This window comes from Cinclus cinclus, chromosome 8, assembly GCF_963662255.1.
Source record: "Cinclus cinclus chromosome 8, bCinCin1.1, whole genome shotgun sequence".
In the NCBI taxonomy this organism is placed as follows: Eukaryota; Metazoa; Chordata; class Aves; order Passeriformes; family Cinclidae; genus Cinclus; species Cinclus cinclus.
The window spans coordinates 12,976,884-13,001,299 of record NC_085053.1 but is presented as its reverse complement, the minus strand read 5'-3'; the positions used below and the strand labels follow the sequence as shown (position 1 = coordinate 13,001,299).

The 24,416-nt window shown below is 39.8% G+C and overlaps 1 protein-coding gene across 1 annotated transcript in view; it reads right to left on the bottom strand.

Annotated features, from left to right (window-relative positions):
- Window positions 1-24,416, bottom strand: part of DPYD (dihydropyrimidine dehydrogenase) — a 318,409-nt gene that overhangs the window by 41,085 nt on the left and 252,908 nt on the right. Inside the window, exons 18-19 of the mRNA XM_062497926.1 lie at window positions 22,658-22,800; window positions 3,904-4,083 (exon numbers count right to left, since the gene is read on the bottom strand). Coding sequence (XP_062353910.1) covers window positions 3,904-4,083; window positions 22,658-22,800 — 323 coding nt within the window. The remainder of the gene's footprint in view (window positions 1-3,903; window positions 4,084-22,657; window positions 22,801-24,416) is intronic.

The window sequence follows — 24,416 nt, the reverse complement described above, 5'->3', positions numbered from 1 at the left end:
TGCCTTTCTCTCATCTCAGCATCAAGATTTGCACACTGATATTAAAACTGAGATAGGCTGACAACTTTTATTCCATGCAAAGGTGACTCAGAGTTGATATTAATGACTGTCATCTGTGCCAAGGTTTCAAGTGTCAGGTCCTCCCACAGAAAAACAAAAACCCAAAACCCTACTCAAAAAAATCATCTGAAAAGCAACGAGGAAGGAAGCCCAGAACTCTGGCTTTAGCCACCTTTGTGAGTCTGACACAGCATCTGTGCTAAAACTCTCTTTGGAACTGTTACGGATATGGTTACAATCACAGGAGAGAATGAATAAAGTTGGTGGAACTATGGAAAACTATAATGCAGTGACTGGAAACCAGTGAGGCTGGCATTTCTAAGTGGGAATCTCACTCCTATTTCAGGCAGTGTAGCACCACAGGTCACATTCTGGACAATGCCTCCAGCAGCAACTGCTGTGTTAGCAAAAGGGAAAATGCTACTGAAAAGACTATCAGAAAATAAATATTGCTGGCTCAAAGATGATAAATTTAGGGTCTACAGACAAAAATAAATAAATTCTGCAACAGTGAAAAACAGAGAAAAGAGCACTCAAGTTTACAAAATATTTTCCAGTGCTGTGATGCTTCTGATATTTCAAGGGCTATAAATTATCAGAAGTATTAGTTTCATTAATGCAGAAGGATGAACCAATACTAATCAACATGAATCTCTTTTTCAGCCAAAGCATTTTATGTTTGCTATTTAACTGCTTGTTACATTACACTATTTAGCACAGTACTTTCAGTATTCTCTCTGTTTGAAGGAAATTATTGTGATAAATGTAACACCTGACAGTGATAACTGTTCAGTTCATCATTTATCTGGGGATTGCATGGAAAGACAGCTTCAGTTTGAGGTTAGGTGTACCATTTAGAAGAAGGTATTTATCTTTCAGTTTACTCTGGTCATCAAATACTACAATATTTCATGACAAAACTCCATTGTGTCATTCTCCTGTGGCAACACTCTGCAGTCGGCATCTGTTTGATGCTGAAGCCAGGGCAGAAAATTAATTATAAAAAGAATACTCCACCATAACACAAAAATACAGCCATTAACATTCAATATTGCATTGCGAATCAAAACAGATACCATTACGAACATACTTATCCAGGAATAGAATGGCTCCTAAATCTCTAATATATTTAAAACTGGTAGAGGCTCAATGATTTTGTATACAATCAGAAAGCAAATGGTTCTTGATGCTGGTGAAAATAATTCTCCCTCAGTTCCTTATTACTAAAATGCCAAATGTCTCAACTTCCTATCCCTGTGCTTCTATTTGAATATAATAGTAATCTTGTAATGAAAAGGAGGATGATTCCTGTATATTATTAAATCTACTGCACCAAACCCACAGCATATCAAAATCAGCAAATTCACCTTTTTTTCTTTTTTTTTTTTTAATACAAATGTTCATATATATTTGCTGTTTAGCTTCTCACGAGGTCTTATTGAAGAAACTGCATTTGATTTCATGGTACATACCAACACAAACTGGGACAGCTCCTTATGTTTCTGTAAGGCAGGATTTTGACTGTCACATTTTACTTCACATATAACATACACATTCCCACACATTATTTTATTGATGAGAACATATCAATAGGTTATTTTCTCTGTTCCAAACAGAGAGTAGGGACATGCTTTTTAGTTAATTCATTTTAGAAAAAGACTCACAAACGTGTGTTATGACTTGCTGCCAAGCAAGTTATTTGTGTTTGAATTGAGATGAAACTACAGTACTTAACTAAATTTACTAGGCACAAGTACATGAAATCCAATATTGATAATAATTTATGAAAGTAAGAATACTGATTCCTACAATATTGCAAACTTAGTTTATGATAACATAATTAGTTACACTAATAACACTGCTTAGGCACAGTCTTGCTAATTAGGATATTATAAATATTAATGATATCAAGTCTTTGTATTTGATTGCCCCTAGTAGGATCATTTATCACAGTATTTCCACTTACAAGAGTTGGATTATTTTTCTTCCTTTTCCCTTGAATGTTCATTCCTGGACAAACAACCATCCTGAGCTTATGCCTAAAATGTATCAATGGTTTGTCAGCGATGCAGCCTGCTTAACTTTAAATGCTATTATTTAGTAGCAATGTTACAATGATATAATTCAGTGCTAATTCAAATACACAGTCAATTATATTCTGTATGTCTTTTAATGTCTAACAGAGCCAGCCACACAAGATTACATAGGGCTTTGTTTTTATTCTTTTTCATGTGACCTGTTTCAAGTTAAGATTCCTTTGATTTATTAAATGCTTCCTTAAAGCATATTTTCATGCAACCTTTTAAAAGCTAATTATTGATGAAATGACAGGCAAGAAAGACTAAAAATTACAATTCTTTTTCCTCATTCAAAAGGACATCGGAAACATCTTTGACAACAGTGATCTGTTTAGTAAAACACAAAGGCAATACAAAGACAGAACACTGAGTGCAGCTTTAAAGAAGAATTACAACAAATCTGTAACATGAGTTGGAAACGCTGTGTAGGTTTCCACAGGTGTTAAAGGAAAGAAGTTTAGCTATAACCCTTTGAGCCGGGTTTAACTGCTTAACATAAGTAGATGAAAATGAAACTGCTTATATCTTGGTTTATTTTTAAGCAGTGTATTATCCAGAGCTTTAGGAATAGGATTGTCTTTCCTCCTTGAAGGTAATGTTATAATTTTCAGAGCTCCACAGAGAACAACAACAATATAGGAGTCTCTAATCTCCTGCTAAATCCAATTCCAGTCATCAGCAATGATAAGCAGAGATTTGGAGGTGTTTGACACTCCAAATCCTATTCTTTTGTAATTCTTTACTTTTTACAACATTTTCAACAGTCGTACATCAGATTTTTGGAAGGATAATCAATAGGCATGATGTATAACTGAAATCAGTCTTCAAAGTGATCCCCTCTAGTAACCAGAAACAAAAGCTTGGCCTCCCTGCTGTGCAGGTATTTTGCTTAGAGCAGGAGGCAGCCGGGCATCAGCAGGAAGCCAGTTACACCTCCCTGCTTCTCAGCATGGATCAGCAGGTGCCCTGGTGGAGGAGTGAGCAGGGCTGGGGCAGCTGCAACCCATTGCATCTGTCAAAAATCTCCAAAAATGCTTTTATAGGAGGGAACTACCAGAGCAGAAAGACAGTCCAGAGGTAAGGATTTCATGCCGACCGTTTACATTCCTATTTCATCACAGACTTTCTAGGTTTAAATGATCTTGCAGAATTTATTAAATTGCTTGCTGTCACTGATCCTCATCTAGAACTTCCCTGTCTTGCAGAGGGTTTGGGCATCAGCACACATAAAAGACCACGAGATGCTCATGTATGGTGATTAAAGGACAACTCTTACCTGGTCTCGTGTTCCAACTAACAGCTGCTCTGTGACTACCTGTCTCAGCTGGTCAGAGCCAGTGCAAGAGGGTTTTTGCATGTCTCCTGAATGCTGCACCCTGGCTGAAACACCAAGGAACTTCTGGCACGGTATTAGAATCAATCTGAAGTGAGTTGAGTTTCATTAAAGCAAGCAGTACCAGAACTTGTTCTAATGCGTTTTGAATTTTACATCCTATACTTTTTTTAAAGACACAATGTTATGAATCACGTGAAGAGATCATATTTATAGTAAAAATGTTAGCCCATATCAAGTCATTTCAGGTTTGTCTTCTTAAGCTACCTACATACTTCTTAATATTCAGAAGGAAAATGTCTTGGTGACTAATTGTGACAGCAACAGTGATTAATCAAGGTAAGTAACAGAAACTGCATACAATGATTATGGAATTACATTGAAAACCAAGACATAGTGTTATTATACAGGAATGGCAATAAAGCAACATACCTTTCCCATCAGATCAGCAATTCTAGGTACTGGTTTTCCTTTCTGATGGCACATGGTTGCAGGACTCTGTCCATCCCAGTCTTCAAGTTCCTCAATGCTTTTCAGGTAAAGAAGAGCACGCAGTCCAGTGCAGTAGTCATCAATAACAGTGAAATCTTGATTTTGGATGGCACTGCACACCTACGAAATGCAAGTCAGTTACCAGCACCATCCTGGCAGAGAAACATATGGAATTAGCAAACTCTATGGATTTACTGATTATCAGGTGACTCTTCCTGCAACCCCACTGGGAAAGAACTACAATTCAGTATTGTCTGCTTAATCCTATGTCATGATATCACCACTGCAGTTCAGGAAATAAAGGGCTCAACAACACCAGTTATGCCCAGATTTCCCAGCAGCAGCCCTTGGACAAGACCTGAGGGCTGTTCAGAGATAAACCTGCAAGCCCAGCCCTAGATGTGCCTGCTGGGGAGCTGGTGCTGAGCACACCAGCACAATGGCAAACCACCACCTGTGCTCAGAGCTTTGCCTGCAGACACTCAGTGGTATCCCCCAGCCTGCTCTGTTCACGAAGCACAGGCACAACCAGTTAGGTCCCAACCTAGCAAATCACAGAACCACACACTTGCTGAGGCCAGAAAGTGTCTCTTGAGATCTTTATGTTCAACCTCCAGCTCAGAGAATGGTCAACTACAGGAGGCTACCCAACACTGTATCCAGTCAGGATTTGAGTATCTCCAAATGCAGACTCAAATACTCTCTGGGGAACCTGGTTCAGTGTCCAATCTCCCTTGAAGCTTTTTCCTTATATTTAAATGGATTTTCTGTTTGTGCCCATTGTTTCTTGCCATTCCACTGGATAGCCCTGAGATGAATCTGGATCCAATGGAAGTGTCTCAGCAATAGCACTCATTAAACTGACCTGTTATTATGGGGTGAGCACAGGCACAGAACAGAACAATCCCCTTCTGCCACTCAGTACAACGGGGAGGCCAGACCACTTTATTTTAGATACTTTAGAAGCATAGATAGCAATACAGCTTTATAAACATACAGAGTAGTGATCCCTGACCTGCAGAGCTTAACATGTAAACACAAAACTACTGACAGCAGAAAATAGTCTGACCGTTTACATGGGCTCTTCTAGAGCATGTTGGGCATATCAGCTCAGGCTTAAACCCACAGTGATCCCCAAGCAAACTGACAAGTAAATAAAAAAAACCCAAAAAAACAAAAACCCCTCACTGTTTTCTGAATACCTTCTCATTAGCTAAACTCTAATCAGCCATCAGTGACGAGGTGCAGGGTTGACTGAGTGCCATTAATTATCATCCCTGGAAATGTTCTGAAATTCCAGATGTGTCAGTGTTTTCAGCCTTGATTCAGCTTTTATTGGAAAAGCTGAAAGGAATGCTCCTGATAATACCTTGACTCCATGTACACAGAGTGAACACAAGAATGAAATAACCACCTACTTTAGAACATGAAATGGTGCACAGAGACATGCACAAACACATCCACACTTCTTGAATGTGGAAACACACTTTAGATCATAATTGACATCAACACTTAAAAGCACAGGAAATATAATACTGTTTTCCCTATTTCAGAAATGACAATGCAACTTGCAGTCCTGAAGACAGGTACATGTCACATTGGGAAATACCATTTACTACTGCTGAACAAGAAAAAAAGTAACAGCAAACTATAAAATAAGCACAGGAACATTTTCTATGCAGTGCATTTACATTACCAAAAAAAAAAAAAAATCTGTAAAAATTCTGTTTATCTGGAGAAACAGTGTGGGCATTAATTAGGTCTGTTATATCTTTCATAGACTTCAAGACTGTATTTTTTTATGGCAATTATAGAGAGCATCATAATTACTTCCTGTACAGGTTATTTAACTACAAAACTCCACTGATGCTTATTGAAACCTTTTTGCACAGCAAGGAATGCTCTAGGTGTTTTTAGTGCATGGGTAACACTTTTATTATCTACTCTTAAAAATACTAAAACTGTAAAAAAATGCAGTTAAAAGCCATGTCATGTCACTTGAAACAAGTTCAGACACTTTTGTCAAAATCCTGAAATATTTTGACAGGATGTATACACATGAGATACATGTGAGGGTACCTGTAATAACTTTATAAATAAAGAGGCTTTCTTTTACTGTTTTCCAGCTTGTGGTGAAGTGTTATGAACTGCAATAATAAAAAAATGTATGGAAGATAATAACACACTGAGAGCTAACTACTTGATCCCTGTGATTCTATATTCAGTGCATAATTTGTCTTCCCCAGAAAGCCAAGAAGGTTGCAGTACTGAAGGCAAAATGCAATTTTTAAGAAAAATGCAAATCTCTGCACTAAAGAAAAATGTTACATGACATGGAAAGGCTTAGAACAAACAAGTGGTCTCAAACAATCCTCCTCTTCTGCAGAAACCTTATGACTATGATGCCCAGTGGTGTGGATAATTAGCCAAAGGCATGCCTTTCACTGATTTCACTGGGATAAAAGCAAGTGCTTATGTTTATGGGCCTGTTCTAGAACAAGAGAGCTTCAAACATTAACACATAGAAAACCAACTGAAATAGTTTCGCCATGTTTTTGGCAAATTCCAAATTCTGAGCTTATGTTGCACAAATCAGATGGTGAGATTTGTATTTTAGGCTTGTTGAATCTCCCATCAATCAGTGTAGATGCCTTTGCTGAATTTTAAAAGGTGGTGAACAAAGTCAGGATAAAAGGTCGCCATGACCCATCAGCCATGACAATTTCTACACCACAGAGAGAGGTTTTTAGCATCATACCTGGCTGCCTCTGAATCACCAGTTTAAATGATACAGTGTCCTCTTTTTAGCACAAGAGAAGTGGTAGGGCAATAGACCAGGTGAGACTCAAACTCAGGCATCCGGAAAAATCACAGAAGAACTGAACCAGCCCATCTCCACACCTCATTAATGCTCCTGCTTTGCTCCAGCTGTTTGCCCTGGGAACAGGCACTTGCCTCCCTTGCAAAGCTCAGTGCTGAGCCTGAGCCCCCTCTCCTGCAGTCCAGACATTGCTGTACCCACAATGATTGCTACCACCTCTCGTTTAATGTCTTCCTGAACCACCTCAGGAGGGGATGAAGCGAGCAGTGCTGTGTGAGCTGCTGTCCATGCCCTGCACACGGATGGGGCAGCAGCAGCAGCTGCACCCAGCCCTGCCTGCCCAGCCCCTCTCCTCAGCACCAGGCTGGTACCCACCGAGCACAGCACAACGTGCTTCCCTTTAGACCCTGAAGCAAAAGCCTGAACAGCATTGAGACCTCACAAGTGAGAACACAGCCCTGCTGTGCTGTGCCAGAGCAGTGCTCTGTACCCTGTGGCCAGCAGAAGCCACTTATGGACCAGTGCATGAGTCAGAGTGAGCTTGGATCCATTGCTCGTGTGGTTTGTCAGCCCAGGTTCTGGCAAGCAGCAGTGCGAGGACTTTGCACAGCAGGGATGGCACCTGTTTAATATCCCTTAATCCTAAATAATCCAAGTGGATCTGTTTAATGAGTAAATTAGCATTCAGCTATTCATTGACCCAGCCTTTTGCCTGAAACATTTAGGTAGAAAGTATCTTCTGTGGAAGATGAGGCTGGCCCTGTGGAGCATCCTATGGGAGAGAGTGAAGTCCAGCTCACAACAAAGCTGTCAGCTGTACTGCTGACAAATGCTGTCCTGCTGCCTTGATTGTGTAGGTCTCTAGAAATTGGACTAGAAGAGAAAGGTGCTATGTTTTTCCTCTTTAGGAAGGTAACATGTATTACTCGTATTGCACTAATATGCAGGGAAATAAGTTTGCACAAGTTTGGTGGTAGAACTGCAACAATTTTTTTAACACTGGATCTCCTTGCTTTTCTCCCAGATCCAGACTCCAATGACTGCCCCTTATATCCCAGAAGAGACACCTAGGCCAACATGCAATGTATGATCAACTGTATGTGTTCTATTATAAAACTGCTCAGCAGAAGTTGCAACTCTAAGTTATGATTCTAATCTATACAGACACATCTGAGATACCAAAAGACACAGTACCTGCTTTGCTGCTGGTAAACATACACCAAATTATCTCACTGGGAAATGGGGATGTGAAATGAATCACAGGTTAAGACTCTAAGAAAAACTGTTCTGCAAAATGCAATGAGGGGAGAGGCACTCAAAGGTCCCTCCTGATGTCTTCATAAGAAGTGACCAGTCTGCTCTATTACTAAACAAACATAAAATCTGAGTTAAACTTTGTCACAGGATCTAGAGACATTACAGGTCTTACTTGAGGAACAGGAGTAAATTGTGAGGAAATTATTATTGTGTAAAATAATTTTTACAGGGTAAAAGATTTTTATGAAACATTCACATGAATCTGAAACTTTCAATTCATGTATTTTGAAGAAAAGTTCATTACTGACATGTGACAAGTACTTCCACATCTATCACAAAATATTGAAAACACCTTTGCTGTTAGCAGAATCATTACACAATAGAGGTGCCAATTTCTGAGGTGCTTACTGAGGCAAATCCCCTGCACTGTTTATTGAGAGCTCTAAGACCTTTCAGTTTTGTCCATAGCCTGTGTTTCTAGAAACAATGGGAAAAATACCCAGACATTAAATTTTATTCCTGTTTCACTCTCTACAAAAAACTTTGGCACGTCCTGAGGGACTGCAAAGAAAACCTGTGCCATCCATGCAGAATTTGGACAGAGTGCCTGAGGCATTTCCAGCCAGATCATCCAGTAAAGCAATTCCTGTTCAGCACATTTTCCCTTTGGGAGATATTGTAGAGGAGAAATCTTTTCCTGTAACACTAGAAGAGGAAACAGTGAAGTTCTCTTCAGGCTGTGCACTCTCTCTTACCCTGTGACCTTCAGTTTTTACATAAACTCATTGTTATATAGCAAAATCTCAGCTGGACAGGTGGTGATGGGGAAAATGGTGCCAAAAATGAACCCTAGTCCCTACCTGCATTATTTCTATTCCATCAATAGCTGGGATTTCGGCAGAGGCCACAGAGGAGATGAAGATCTAGACATGCTTGTGTCAGGTTTTCCCTATACTACTTTCACCCAACAAGAGGTATTGTGTACAATCTCATATACTACTAGATCACCTGAAAAGACTGCATCAGGTCAGAGAATCTAGCCTGTTCAATAATGTGCTGTTTTACAAGAGAGAGTAAGTATTCTTGGTGTGACAAGACCTGTGTGAACAAAAATTCTGTAATGTCTGGCAGCTGTTGTGCTCCAATTTGAAATTGTTTCAAAGCACCCTTAGTAGGCTTTTCAAGTGAGGAATTTCTTCTGGGAGACAATAGCTTGGGGAAAATTTTAATTTTTACACCCCTCTGAAATATATGTATCTCTTTTGACTGTATGAGTGTAAAATAATTGTCACTTTTAAGAAAACAGAAGTATTCAGTAACAAGGCAGATGGGTGGCAGTGATACACGGTCTAGAAGTAAAAAGATTGATGGGTATATATTTGTATATACAAATGCAAATCACATAGCTTGACTGTTCTACCATATTAGTTTCCATTTGTTGTAGCTGTACAACATCAAAGCAGTGATGTCTCCATATATTGCATTTAGTGGTAATGTAACGGACTACCAAAAAAAAAAAAAAATCAAAGTGAGAGTTTCTAAGTAGTTTCCTGGCAATTGAGACAGCAGGCTCTTTCATCTGTGCTGTAACTGTGGCAGTGCATTGATTTAAACTCCTTCTGAGATCTCAAATGCTTTCATATTCGTAGGTCTCACTGGCTGCTTTCTTTTTCGCCTTTTTTCCCCTTCAAATGATAAAATTCTGGCATTTAGCAGAATGCCATCTTGCTTCCCCAGAAGATGGAGACTTATTTCAGCTTTGGTTCAGAATTTGTAAATAAAATAGCTCTCAAAATGCCATTTGATTAAGAAATTGGCCTTTGACTTCACAATTTCTGATATTCTGACCACAGCAAAGGGATAAACAAATACCATTCCTCTGAGATACATGTAAGAGGGTTTACAATGCATTAAAAATTGTGCTTTGCCATTAATTTGGTTGACTGTCTTTGAAATATTTTTACTGGTATGCTCAAATGGTAAACAAAAGGTTCACTATTTCCTATTTTTTCCATTTTAGCATTAATCATCTTTCTGTAGAAGCTTTCTTTTTCTATTAAAAAATATTCCTTGTAAGCATTGAAGAAATTAATTCACCTTCTTGTTGGAGAAACATTTATGAAAACCTGAGCTGTTATTTAATGTCTAGGTGAAGCTACTGCTTTCCTGATTAGGTTCTACAGATTAGGATTCTTGTGAAAAAAACCTGAAGCTGTGAATGAATGCAAGATTATTCAGGAAGGATTCCATTTGTGCTCACCAGTGTATCTATATGAATTGCCAGTATTAAGAAGGCTAATTTTGCTGTAGAGGGCAAGAGCATTATCATAATCTGGGTTAGGCATACATACAATTCAGGATTTATTCTCAAAGGCAACTAGCAAAAATTGACTTGACTAAAGGGAGATCTTCCTGGTCTGTGCAATCTATACGCTGCATAGCTCTTGCCTATGGAAACAAAAATGCACATTTTCTAGCCCCTTGACAATAATTTAGATGTGCTCTGGTCTCGGAAGCAAAAAGCAGCAGACGCTGCACAGGTCGTCTGACACTGTGCTCATAACAGTGTGGCAAGAGCTGCAATGTGAGAGCATGCAGACAAATAAAATCTCCTCTGAGAGGCGTTTCTGTACGTACAACCTTCAGGACACCAATGCCTGCAGAAAGGCTGCCTCCATAACGATGGCTCCTCCTCCTCCTCGTGTCTCGTTGAACACCGACTTACCAGAACACTAAATGCATAGCCTAAATTATCCTTTCTATCTAATTATTACTTCTGCTAGAGGGCTGTAGGATTAAGAACATTAGGGGAAGTGGTTTATCACACAATGTGGTACAATCTCAGGAAAAAAAATCTCAAGACTCGCTCTTTGTTTCAAATAACAAATTTGTGAAAAGAAAAAGCTTCCAAAATATTGATATAGTACAGATGGAATGATTTGATTCACTCACATTAGCTACTTAAATAACTCTAGAGATATAGGTTAGCAGATGGGATTTTACTTAACAAGTCTTCAGATACTGGATCGACACAAAACTCAATTGGATGATAGCTGATAGCCTTTTTAAAACATTACGACTGAGCTAATATACATCAGCTAATGAACTACTATTTGTTTCAGAGTCTAGTACAGCTTTCAGAAAGCACTTCGAAGAACTCAAATGTTACATCTGTGAATTGTCTGAATGATGGGGAAAAAAGCCCACCTAATCCTTTTTACTGAGTCCTAGACTTAAAGTCCTAATGAGCAGAGGGCTTACTAGTGACACTTTGAGGGATAACAAACAGAAGAATGATTCAAAGATGCTAATAACTCCAGGCCAGGCTCTGAAAAGCAAGCAACCATTCACATAAGGCTTAAGAGATCTAGATTGGGGGGAAAAAAAAAAAGGAGGACTGGACAGTTCTATGCCATGTGGGTGGGTCTCAGTATGTCCGTGAAGTATTTCAGATATTTTGTTATACCTCAAGAAATTTCATCAGACAATCTTGAGATAAACTGTCATTCCAATCAAAAGTACAGGCTAATGTCAGTAAATAATGGAGCTCAAAATTATCTAAAAGGAGGATGAGATCTCCAGCCCATGCAAGACAAGCTTATGGGACAAATGCTGTATTTCCTGCAACAGCTTGGGTCCTCTCTACAACAGGACAATATTAACGCTGAAGCGGTGTCAAGCAGAGCTGAGCTGGCACTTTGGGAGCATTGAGGCAGGGACTGCAGGTACAGAAATATGGATGCAGCAGCTGGGCAGCAGGAAGAGCCCCACAGCGTGTGCTGAAACCACAGCAGCCTCCTGACACAGGCTTACAGAGAAGCTTTCCCAGCACCAAGGGGATGGCCACTCTTCCTGGCAGAGACCTCAAAGTACCGATTTTGGGGGCTGCAAGACAGATCTTGTTCATGTAGTGCACTCCAGAAACCCTGGGCAGTTGTGAGTGGCCAGTGATGAAGGAGGAGAAAAAAGTTGAGAATCCATTAGCCACTTATCAGATGAGGGCATGTCAGGAGATAAGAGCACTGTAAGGGATCCTTTAGGAATGTCATCCAATGCATTAATTCCTAGCCTACTCAAGTCTGTCTTTCCTCCCCTTAAATTCTCCACTGCCAATTAATGTATCTTTGATCTAAATAGCTAAACTGGGTGTTTGGGAGTGGGAAACTGGTACTTATCAGGGGACCTTGAACAATGCAATTTTGTATCCCATGTCTTAGAGAGGGGAAATGCAGAATAAATCAAGAATTTTCAGAAGGCTCCCTGAGGTAACTGTGGGTTTTTTCCTTGTCAACCACCCCTAGAGGAATGGTTATATTTCCTTATCTCACTAAAGCATTCTGTCAGTTCTTGGAACTACAAAGTGGACCTTTATGCAGTAGGTGCGCACGCACACTGATAAAAGTGCTGATCGTGATCATCCTTCCTAAGAAAACAAATATGATTCCACATGCTTTGAGCATTGGGGAGTCTGGGAAACAGCTTCATAATCAGCCATGTATAGCAAATTACATCACTGTACTCCAGATTTACAACATGAATGATAGCTTTGAAAGCAGATGAACTAACTCCCCTGTGTCAACAGTCCAATCACGTATAGCGGCTCTACAACTATCTTTAAATACAGTATCACATCATACTTCATTTATTAACACCCAAAGGTCTTGCCTCTCTCTTATAAGTACTGTTCTGAAAAATTAAATCCTTCAGTCTCCCAGTGGTTCTGCTGGGACAGCATCACCAGTTGTGATATAGATGTAGAGGTAGATGTAGATTTATTTGACCCATTTCCACCAGCCATAACCTTCAGCTCCAAAGAAATTTCTATAGCAGGTACCAATTAAGTCACTCAGATCTGGTGGTTTGATGATAGAAGTCATCAAGTAACATTACACAGCAGTTCTCAGTGTTTAGTTTTTGTTTTCTCAGAGCAAGCCAACAGGAACACCATCATCTTTAGAATCAAGTTGGTCCATTGTCTCATTTTTGGAAAGGTGTATTTGTCAGAGATAAGCATAGTTCTAGGAAAGCATGCTTTTCAGAAAAGAATGGTGCTCTGAAAATTGTGTGGAAAAGAGTTTCAGAACTACAAATATGTGCTGTTTGACAACACGGAATGCAATGGCTCCATTTAGCTTGAAAATGTCTGTTTTGCAATCCAAGTTAATTGGAATGAAAAGGTCAGAACCAAAATATGTTGCAAAAAGATTGAAACAGATTTGATTCACCCAAATAATATTTTTTTCTTTAAATGTGTTAATTCCACACGTTTTTAGAATTTTGATTATCAGTCTAAACTGGAAAACTTTTCCATGCTTAAACTTCCCTGTGACAGAATAACTATTTCCTCATCACTGGCAATATTCAGTCTCACTAATGCCTAACAGATCCAGGGGCAGACCTTCAGTGTTCATCCAGGACACTGAATCAGACACAGCAGGGACTTGAGATCTATTTTGATTAAATGAAACTTGTCAATGAAAAACAGTTCCCTCTAAGAAATTTTCAACAAATTCTAATGAGAACCATCTACTGAGGGACGTCCTCCTGTGACCAGAATTTTGAAAGCTGCAGACCTCTCAAAATCAAACAGAAAAGCAATTTTTCTATCTTGGAACCTCAATTCAATCCTGCAATGATTAACCCCTCATCCATGTGAGTCTTTCCCTCTAGTACTCTCACATTATATTTCAGCTAAAATTACTTTCATCCTCTATCAGCTTGCCTGTACGAATTTGTGCAGCAGCTGCTGTGTCCATTGAAGAGTGAGATTCATGTGAACAAAATAGTTCTGACCCTGTGAATCCTTGGTGTCGGAGATAAAAACCCGCTTCCACATTTCCTTAGGGATCATTTTACCTATCTCCATCCAAATAATAAATATCAGCAAGAAAAGCAGCGATGTAACTCATGATATTGAAGGAAGCTAAACCCTTTCTTAAATGTGCTGCCAGGTTCCAAAATGCCAGCTTAGAAAACTCATGCTTTCTCTGTTTCTTTTGTTCTAATTGCATGGATAAAAGAACCCCTCATCAGTCAGATCAAGCTGTGTCAGGGGCTTGTGCTGTAACAGGAAAAAAAAAATATTGCTCCCTCCTTCCTGGGCAGAAAACCCATTTTTTCCACTGCTGGGAAAAGCGAAAAATCAGTGACCAAACTGCAGCTAGCCCAGCATCAAACCCCATCTGAGCAGTGCATTCCTGTGCCAGTGTGGGCTCCAGGACCATGCCTTCCCTGAACACAACCTCTTCCACTGCTTGCTTTCCCTTTCTTCCTTTCACTGCCAGGTACAGCCTCTGACTGAAAGATCAACAAAGCTGCTATGATAAATAAACAAAAATTTCTTAAATGTGTATTTTCTTTGTATGACTGACAATGTTTCCAAGAAGAACTTGTCTGATGGCAGAGCTTTGAATGTTTTACGTTCTCCCTTTTTGGAAAACAAGTCCCCTGCAGTTACAACACATATAACTTTAAAAAAAAATCAACCCCACAAGAATTTTCCTAATTAATTATTTGAGCTGGCAGAAAGGAATAAAGAAACAACATTTTTTACTGTGCTTATCTTGCCTTCTATTTATTTTCAATATCCAACAAGGATCTGGGTACAGTTTCAGATTCAATCTCCAGTCACCTCCACATGTACTCAAGGGAACTCAGTCTACAGCAGAGCTAGCTTCATGTCTGAAAGCAACCTGAGATGAGTAAAACAACTTGCCTATAATTTCATCAACAATTAACCAAGCCTCTTGTGAGAAGTCATCTCCATGTGGCATTTACTTTGTAAACTTGAAACAAAACTCATTCAGTGTCAATTCACACCATGCACTTTGTCTGCACGGGTAACAGCTCTGTGCAGGTTCATTCAAGAGAGCAGCAGCATGAATCCACATCAGGAGTGTGAGCCCACAGTAAAAACAGGTGCAGCAGTACTGGGTTTTCAAAGGAGAAGCAATATTGTGTATCCGTGGGAAATATGGAGGAAGACATAGTGCCAAAGCAATTATTCTTCCCATCCCCTCAATTCTTAAAGTATCACCAGAGCAAAGGAAACAGGGTAGACACCCAGGCAAGAGCAGGAAAGGGAGAAGACCCAATGTTCCAGGAGAACTGGAGTTCTGGGAGTGACTGCTGTAGGACAGTATTTGAACTGATGCTCAAATGAGACCTAACTGTTAGTAAATAATTATTACCATATAGTGACAGTTGAAACTACTTTGCAAGAGAATTCATTATGAGAATGACAAATAGCAATTGTTACAGTATAAGCTTTAATTCATTCTTACAAATTTATGAAATGACAATCCTATCTATGCAGACTTTATTTTATAGCTGGTGAAACGAGCAGAAATAAAGGAAAGCTAATAGATAATTCCCCTAAGCAGCTCCAAATAAAATGGAGAACTAATGCAAAACTGCACTAAATAAAAGGCAGCATTAGTGTTGAATTTAGTCTGTAACTTTACAATGTGCTGATTTGAATATTGCAACTTTTCATTAAAAGTGGCAAAACAATATGTACGGATCAATAATGAAAACCTGTTCTAATTTGATGTTTTTACAACTATAACAAAAAAAACCTTACAGATTGTTTTTGTTTGACAAATTTTGATTTCCTTTAAAAGAAATTCTCACAGAAGATTTTCACTATCAATTAGCAATTTCTCTCCCAATCGTCTGTAATGGAGCAAGTTCTCTAATTACTTTTTGTTTTATTAGCAAAGACAGACAGTTGAGAACAGGTTGAATTTCTGTAATTAGCACTGGGCTAGGAAAAAAACCCCAGAAAATAATGAAATGTTTTCAGAAGTGAATGCTTGGGTATGTCTGTCCCAACTCTTTTCTCTCTTTCACATTCATTTCTCTTAGGATTTTATGTCGACATGTTCAAACAGCACTTTGTTCCCTCTTTTGTTTCTGCATGTACTGCAAATTTCATCTCTGCAGAGAATGGCCACTCCATTCAGTGCTGTAACCATTGAAGACTTTGCTCAGTGCGTGGCTCTGTGAGCAGTGGAGCTAATGATATCTGGCTTCCAGCAGTTCTGTGTCTCCTGGTTGGGTTCTCTGACGTCTAATAAGGTGTGACTGCCAATTAAAGCCTTTCCTGTGGCTGACACAGCCCTAACAGCACTGTCCCATGCGGGTTCTCAGAGGTCTAATGAAGGTGAGCTCATAGTGTGCTTGTGCTTACAGTGAAGGAATGCAGCTACTCTCTAGCCTCCACCTTTTCTGTTCCTCAAAATTTGTTAGAGTAAAACACTTTCTCCCTTCTGGCAAATTTCAGTGAAAATGGCCACAAAGGCTCAAATGTGATGGAAGATACTCAAATGGATGTGCAAATACCTATCAAGTTTCTTTGTAAATACAGTCTTGTAAATACAGCTGCTCCTCCTACAGGAGACTACATTTACCTCAAAGGACTTACACCTGAAAAGTGGTTTTGCCTTAAGTGCCATCTTTTTTCTTAAAAATCTTGGTGTCTGTAAAGAGCCATCCCTTGAATCTTGTCTGTTATCATTTTGGTAGCCTGACACTGCATCCAGTAACCTATTCTTCTCTCATCAATTTTAATCATGAGAGAAGAGCTAGGTCTAGCACCCTAACTTCTCTGTGTCATGGACAGCTTTGTACGGAAAGGTTTTGTTCTTCTACCCCTAAAGCCACAGCCTGTGTCAGAAACCTCAGTGCCCAGCTGGTGCCCAAGTGTGCCTGTTCTTGGGCTTCTCTGTCTTTGGAGCACTCTCTGCCTGGCACAGAGCAAAGCCTGCAGCCTGTGCTCCCCACCATGAGCTGGGGTAAGGACAGACAGGGGGCAGAGGAAGGGTGGGCTCGTTGGGAGTCCAGGAAGGAGAAGCACAGCCTTGCTGAGCCACACCGATGGCACCCCATGGCTGTTTGAGACTTGCAGCTATCCAGCAGACTTTGTTCTCCTCATACAGAGCTGAGACAAAGGACTCTTTGTCTGCATTCAAAATCATGGCTATTCACTGCAAGACAAAAGTATTTTCTTCCCAATGGTTATCAGTAGAAACTTAACCTGAGATTTCAAAACACAGAGCCAGCTCCCTCACTCCCCTGCTCTGCACTCCCATGATTTGAATGTCTTTTAGTTCTTCACTCTGCATTAAATGGCACAAATAGTAATTCCAGAATGAGAATCTTTTGGCCTGATCTAATCCTCGCTTAACTAAGGTATCAGAGTCTTCACTGACTTCAACAGACACTGGCACAGACTAAAAAGAAGAGTAATGAAGTGCATGGAGAACCAGATATCTACTTTGCAATTCTGTAGCCATAAAAAAAAGTAGAGAGTTCCTTAAGGGTTTCACATTTGCACAAATACAATAACAACACTGTCTCATAGATCAAGTTCCACTATTTTGTGATGGAAAAGCCTGTTTATTCACACACAAAGGGCCATCCCGCTGTTATAAAAATCTCTCTGCTAAATGCTTCAGCAGAAAGCCCGCTGAAGAAAAAATAATAATCAAATTGTCCTGAATCCCTTGAGACTTTTGTTCCAAAGAGGTACCAACAATAAGGTTTGTTGAAAATACTAAAAAACCACAAGCAGTTTCACAAAAACCACTTGTGTTCCATGTTGGAGGGAGAGTTTATCTTACAGAGGCAAAACTCATCACTACTGCTTTCCTGTCACAGGCTGTCCCAATTCCAGAATGGTTTTGCTCTTCCTCAGATCCCTGAGGTCGCACCCACAGCTGGTGCTGGGCAGGAAAGAAGGGCACGGGGCAGATCCAGCTTCATGGCAACTCTGCCTGTAGTGGGGACACTCTCCCACCTTCTTCCCTTGCCTGGGAGATGGGGAGGGTCACGGGGCAAGGCCTGGGGGCAGCAGGTCTGGGCTGAACACAACACAAGAGGACAGGAGCCCAGCACCCACAGGTACAGCACTGCAAGGCACTGCATCCCAGCCAGGACAAGAGAAGGTGAGCGAGGATGAAGGTGGATCTGAATAAGGGCTCAGGGCAAAACCACAGGCTGTCCCACTGAGAAGCAGCATTCCATGGGTGGATTTTAAATAACTGCCTGGTTGAAAACCTTACAGACATCCATAGCTGCAGCGGATGATGTGTGTGACCTCTCACTTTGTGACAAAAGACATTTATCTGAAAAGGAATCCATATTCTTGAAATGAAAATGACCAATATTCCAGATGAATGAAGTATTCCATACCAGAATATAATGCTGAAAGGTTCTACTATGAAAAAAAGTGTACTTTAGAAAGCAACCCGGTGGTCTACCTCTTTTTTTTCAGTTACATCTGCTAGAAATAATGACTACAGAATCTCTTTCATCAAAAGGTCATTTATGTCAATGGACAGAACACCGAGGATCAGATCACCTACTGTAATTGCAAATTAATGCTCTACTGCTAATGCATTAACTACACAATATTGATCTACAATTGAATCATACAGGCTACTGTGAAGTGATTTTTACTTTAATATTTTTACGCTTTTATTGCTTTTTCCATAATGTATTTTCTCTTTCTGCTGGAATTTTCTATAATTGTTTCCCATATTAATGTCCTGCAGCAAGATGACTTTAAAAAATGTATGCCTCTTTCAAAACCTTGCAAAAATCTAACAAACCATCAGTGTGACATGGTAAATCACAAACATGTTGCAAAACATGCAAAAAATATTAATATACATCTAATTTTGACAAACTGGGGCTTTAAAGAAAGCTTACCTAAATTAGCAACAAAATACCTCAGTCTCACTGGAAAACTGTAATAATGAGATGCATCACAGAAAGGGGCTTCCAGACAAGGAGCTCCTTGAATACAATGAATACAGGATTATCTCCATATTAAAATTGGGGGGGGGGGGGGGGGGTGTTTTGTTGTTTTGTTTTTTTTTTAAATTTCATGCCTGTACTGAAAAGGGGTTGATAATTCAGGTATGTTAAAAAAACTATGTGCTATGGAATCAGATGAAGAATGACTGAAATATTTTGGCATCTTTAGTGGACAACTACGAAACAAGTGAGGTATTTTCACAAGTGTTTCTGAAATCCAGAAAGGGGAAGAATTCTCTGTTAAATTGCTGTATAAAATCTTAAGCCCAGCTACTACTGATTACAATAACCTAGTTTGTTTTCCATATCTGCTGCAAAATTCCTTACATCCAAACCTTTTTGTGAGAAAAAATACTAAGAAGTTGCCCTCCATCTCTAAGGGAAGGGATAGAACATATTTTGATTACTGAAACTCTCCCCACACCACTTCCTAACATACCTGCTTAAATACCACTTGAGGTGGTTATGGCATACAGCAAAATATGGCTTACCACCTGACTCCTGACTTGCATTCCTGTGTATGGTGATTTTGAAAATGAAAAATAAATCCCCATGTTTCTTTTTAAAAAAGCAACTGGAAAAAATAATGGAGAAGTGATTGCAGGTGAAATATCTGAAGAGGAACACCTGATCTTGTCTTTAATGGAAGAACATTTATTATTCATAAGCTTTTCCTCTAATAGATATGCTACATTGCAATTAAATCAACTCACACAAAGCCTCCTTGTTATCCTAGGCCACGAGTGTACTGTTCCCACGGCAGAGGAGACACAGGACTCTTGCTGGGACACAAGGAAGGGAAGCCCAGGGGCCAGGCAGGTGCTGCTGTCCCAGGCTCTCAGCAGGGCTCCATGGACAGATGAGTGCAGCTGTGCTACTCTGCAGTACAGGACCATGCTGACTGCTGGATGACCTGACAGTCCCCACCCTTTGCAAGCCCTGCTGGAGAACAGCCTGGTGACACACTCTGGTTTCAAGCCCACTGCCTCTGGCACAGCTGAGCACAGAGGTCACTCCATCACTGCCTAAGCCCAGCCTGCTTGCTTCCTGCCTCTGGATCAGTCACAAGGCATCCTCGTGGCTTTGGAAATGTGAAGTCAGGTCACAAAATGTGCAGGATTGTGTCAGTCCGAGTGCCTCCTCAGAACCAACTCCAACAGTATCCAAAGCAGATACTTTAGATAAGGCTATGGGACACACACAGAATTCCCCCAGCACAGTCCCAGCTTCTACCTGCTTAATTCAGGGACTTGCTATGCAGTGAATCTTAAATGCTGAATCATTCAGTGGATCACTTTATTTGATGTCATCTACAAATTCTGCACTCACTCTGTATGTCAGCACTGAGAAAGCAGAAGTGAATGTCAAAGCTGTAAGCAACAGAGGTTGTGGCTGCTTAAGGAGCAAGTTGGGCGTTTGATACCAGAGACATGTGAGAGAGATTTGGATTCAGGGAAAAGAATATTAGTTGGCTATTTGTATGACCTTGTTTAGAAGAAAAACAATGGAAGTGATCCTCATGATCCTAACTGGGGTCCAAAGATGACCTGTGTGGCAAGATAAGGGTGTCTTCTTCTGTCTATCACAACGCATCTCATCTGACAAGCAAATATTTCAGTCTAGTCCCAGTAAGTGCACTTCTTCTACAACTTTCTAGAGAGATTACTCATTTCCTTCTCCCTTCCATCTGTCCTTCCCATCGCGAGGGAAAGACTTATGGCCTGTATTCACAATCTTGCATGAAGCTTACTAAAGGTTCATTTTAAAATGGATGCAATTGAACTAGCTCAGATCCTTACCTACACGGCCACTTTAGAATGCATTTATCTGAAATTACTTCCCTACTTTAGTGGAACTGGAAGAAACCACTCAAACTGAGGATATTTTTGATCCAGACAAGTTTAAAATCAGTTCTAGAAATGACTTAAATTAAACTGCTGAAACCTAAGGACAAAATAAAGAGTTTTTTCAGTATCTCTGGGAAAAAAATGTTGAAAAGAGAAATTGTTCTGTAAACGACAACAGATCCATATAGATCCAAGTCATTTGTGGAAGCCAGTTTCAGAGAATTTGATTACTGCTAAAAAGGAAACAATAATTAACATCTTATAAATCAAATAGTCTTTCTCTTGAGCACTGACTGGGATGTCTGCATGAAATTATATATTTCTGAATTTCCCATTACCATTGGGACAAACCAACAGGAAAAGAAAAGAAAGAATAAAAACCAAACAGCTACACAATCTATATAAAATAAAAGTGCAAAAGTGACATTAAACCCCTTGATTTTTAGTCATCCAGAAACAGATACAGCAGACATAGAACAGAAAATCAGAAATAAATTTCATTCTGTGTAGTTCAGATCATGTAACATTGCTGCAGACAAAGCCATTGAAAGTGCAGCTCTATTAGCAGTAACAAATGAAATGCATCTAGAGCACTAAAAACATTTCCTTGCCAATCCTAATTTTTTTTTGTAGACAAATGTTGCCCTGTAATTTGCACCATTACTTAGTATTCATATGGAAGAAGCTCTCAGACAATTGTGTAAGGAAGGTCAAACTTTATCTGTCCATGAAAAAGAAAACTTTGAATCACTTTAATACAAGTTAAAAAAAAAAAAAAAAGGAAATGGTACTAATAGATCCAAGGAACATAGCAAGTCTATCAAAAAAGGAACAGCCTTCTGCTTCAGCTTCCAGAGATGCTAACTTTGATGTGCATTAAAAAACCCAACCAAACCAAAATATTGAGGTGGCTTTGGGGTTTTTTTTTTGTTTTTTTCTGTGAAACATAGCAAACAAATAACTAATTGCAGCAGTCACTGTAGCTGTGTAAAAAGGATGGTCACACTGAATCTAATTTCACTGTCAAAGTGAATTGTGGGACTGAAACCACTCTAGTCATCCCATGGAGTGACACAAAGCCGATATTCACAGGATCCACAGCTGCTGTTGTCTATGGCAGGACTGACAGATAAAGGGGCTGAACGTCCAACAGAATGTAACAACATACAAGGGAACAATATCACATAAAGACCACCTGCTCCTCAGCCATTCTAACATGTATGCTGCAATGGTGCCCTGACATGCCTGGCAGAGCAGGTAAGGAGCTGATTTTCGGCCAATTCCCTGGTGCCTGTAATACAAGGCCACCAAGGCTTCCTTCCATGACAGGGACTAACCAACCATGGCAGCGTGGCCAGCAGCTCACACCAACCCTCAGGCAATGCAAACAGCCTGCACTGCTGGAATGCAGCTGACACCTCACTCCAGTGCAACACCAGCACCTCAAGCAGAGGGTGCAGCGCTACAGCTCCTGTTTCAATGAACATCCTTAAGGGACACAGGTGCCTGGACAAACAAAAGTTACTTTAAACTGGCTCCCTGTGTGACCAACGTAGAACTCTTTGGAAGCCCTTTCAGCTTGAGAAGGTTCTGTGCAGATAAGAACTGAGAATACAAGAAGAACAGACAGGTCAAGCTTAATTCTGTGTCAACCCTGTTTATGTGATGAGGGAGAGAGATGTTTCAGTTTTAAATCATCTAAGCCCAAGATAGTAAGTACTAACAAACTCATGATTAGCCTTTCCCAGATTGGTATTGCAACACCCCAAGTCTTCTTTTGGCAACTCCTCTTCCATGTGAAATGAATGTTTCTCACCAAGCAGCAGAAAGTTAAAAACATGAAACTTCTTTTCAATGGTAGAAACTCCTCACTATCTGAACGTTAAAGGGAGCTCCATGATGATCTTAATCACAGTTACTTTTAACAGTTTAAAGAAAAAAGCAGTACCTGTAAGACAGAAGCCCCACTGTGCAGAAACTGAAGCCCAGCCTCAGCAGAATCGATGCCTCCAGTTGCCAAGATGGGAAATCCTGGGAGAGCACGGGCGATGGCGGACACTGCGCGGAGGGCGATGGGCCGGATAGCATTTCCTACAGAAAACCAGGCACTGGGTTAGCAACATCCCAACCCCCCTGATGGAACTTGCACATCCCTCATGGTACAGCAACAGCAGGAACTAACATCTAATTCTGAGGTGCTGAGGTTATGTTCATTTATAAACTGACACCAAGTGGGTTTCAAGTGGTATCAACACTTGTACAGCAAATTATGCATGCAGCTGGAATACAGAAAATGGCAGAAACATTTGGATGAACAGTGCAAAGCTAGCTTGAACATTTTAGCTGATGCTCAGAACAAAGACCAACAATGTCTGAGACAGAAATCAATACTTCACCATACAGTACACTGTAGACAAATAGATCTGTGTTTCTACATAAAAAATCAGGTTGATTTTTTGAACCTAAATGTTGTCCAAGTAAGAGCAAACATCTCATTTATTTATGTTCAACTAAAAATGCTTTAAGAATGCCATTTCACTGCACTTGACATTTCATATTCTATTTGTTTCCCCTTCTGGATGTTTGTAGATTCAGGTAATTCTTTAAGTAAGCCCCCTCTAACAATTAATATGATATTCAAATTCTCAAAAGAAAAAGTATATTCATTTACAGTAATATCTCCAAAACTGGAGCTTGTATTTCAAATGGTACATAGAGGTTGAGTCAGACAGCCCCCTGCTATATTTAGAGGATTATGATTAAAGTCTGAATACACTGTGTCTGCAATGTATCTGTTTTGACCACGTTCTACTGATGGTATGCAAATATTAAAAATATGCCTACAGATGCTGCTCATTAAATGATGGACAGCATAGATAGATGACACTTCCAGTTATTTTTAGGCTAGTTGGGATTTCTCTAGATAACCCCCACATTATTGAAGTTTCTACTTAATTTCGAGAAGCTTTAGGATAGTTTGATGCCATCATTGGACAGCAGTAGTGTAAGAGAGGACACATCACTCCCAGAGGACCTGTATGGCTGTGGCTGTCAGAAGATTTTCCCCCCTCAGTACTAAATGAGGTAACAGCAACAAAACTTTATGCACATGAAAGGGACAGCCTAACCCAAGATGCACTATTGATATACTTTCAGGAAAACTAGAGCCTGATAGATAAAAATGTGAAATCTCACCAAAACTGCTTTAATGTATCTAAGATCCCAACAGAACAGATAACAGAAGGGATCTGGAGTTGAGCAGGAACTTTTCCTAGGACACTAGGGACTATTTCCCATTGTTTGGGCTGGATTGATTGTAATGTGTTTGAAAGGAACAGAAAAATTCTTTAAAAGAGGATGACTGCTAAGTGTCCAAAGAGCAAATATTATGAAATAATTAATGGTCCAGTCTTAGAGAAATGCTTGGGAGAAAAGAAATGGAAACCACACTGTTTGTTCTGACAAATTTAAAAATAAAGCTTTTTGAAAGGCATACGGGCCAAAACATACATTACACAGCCAAAACCACCAAAAGTAATCTCATCAAAAACAGTAGTTAAGGAAATTCTTCAAATATTCAGTTTTTGAAATTGAAGCTAGAAGTAAGGATAAGACTTGCTACATTGCTTTCAGGCTGACACAGCTCCAGAATCTCACTGTGATGAGGTAGCTGCTTTTTAGAAAGGTGAAAGAACACAGACCCTGGG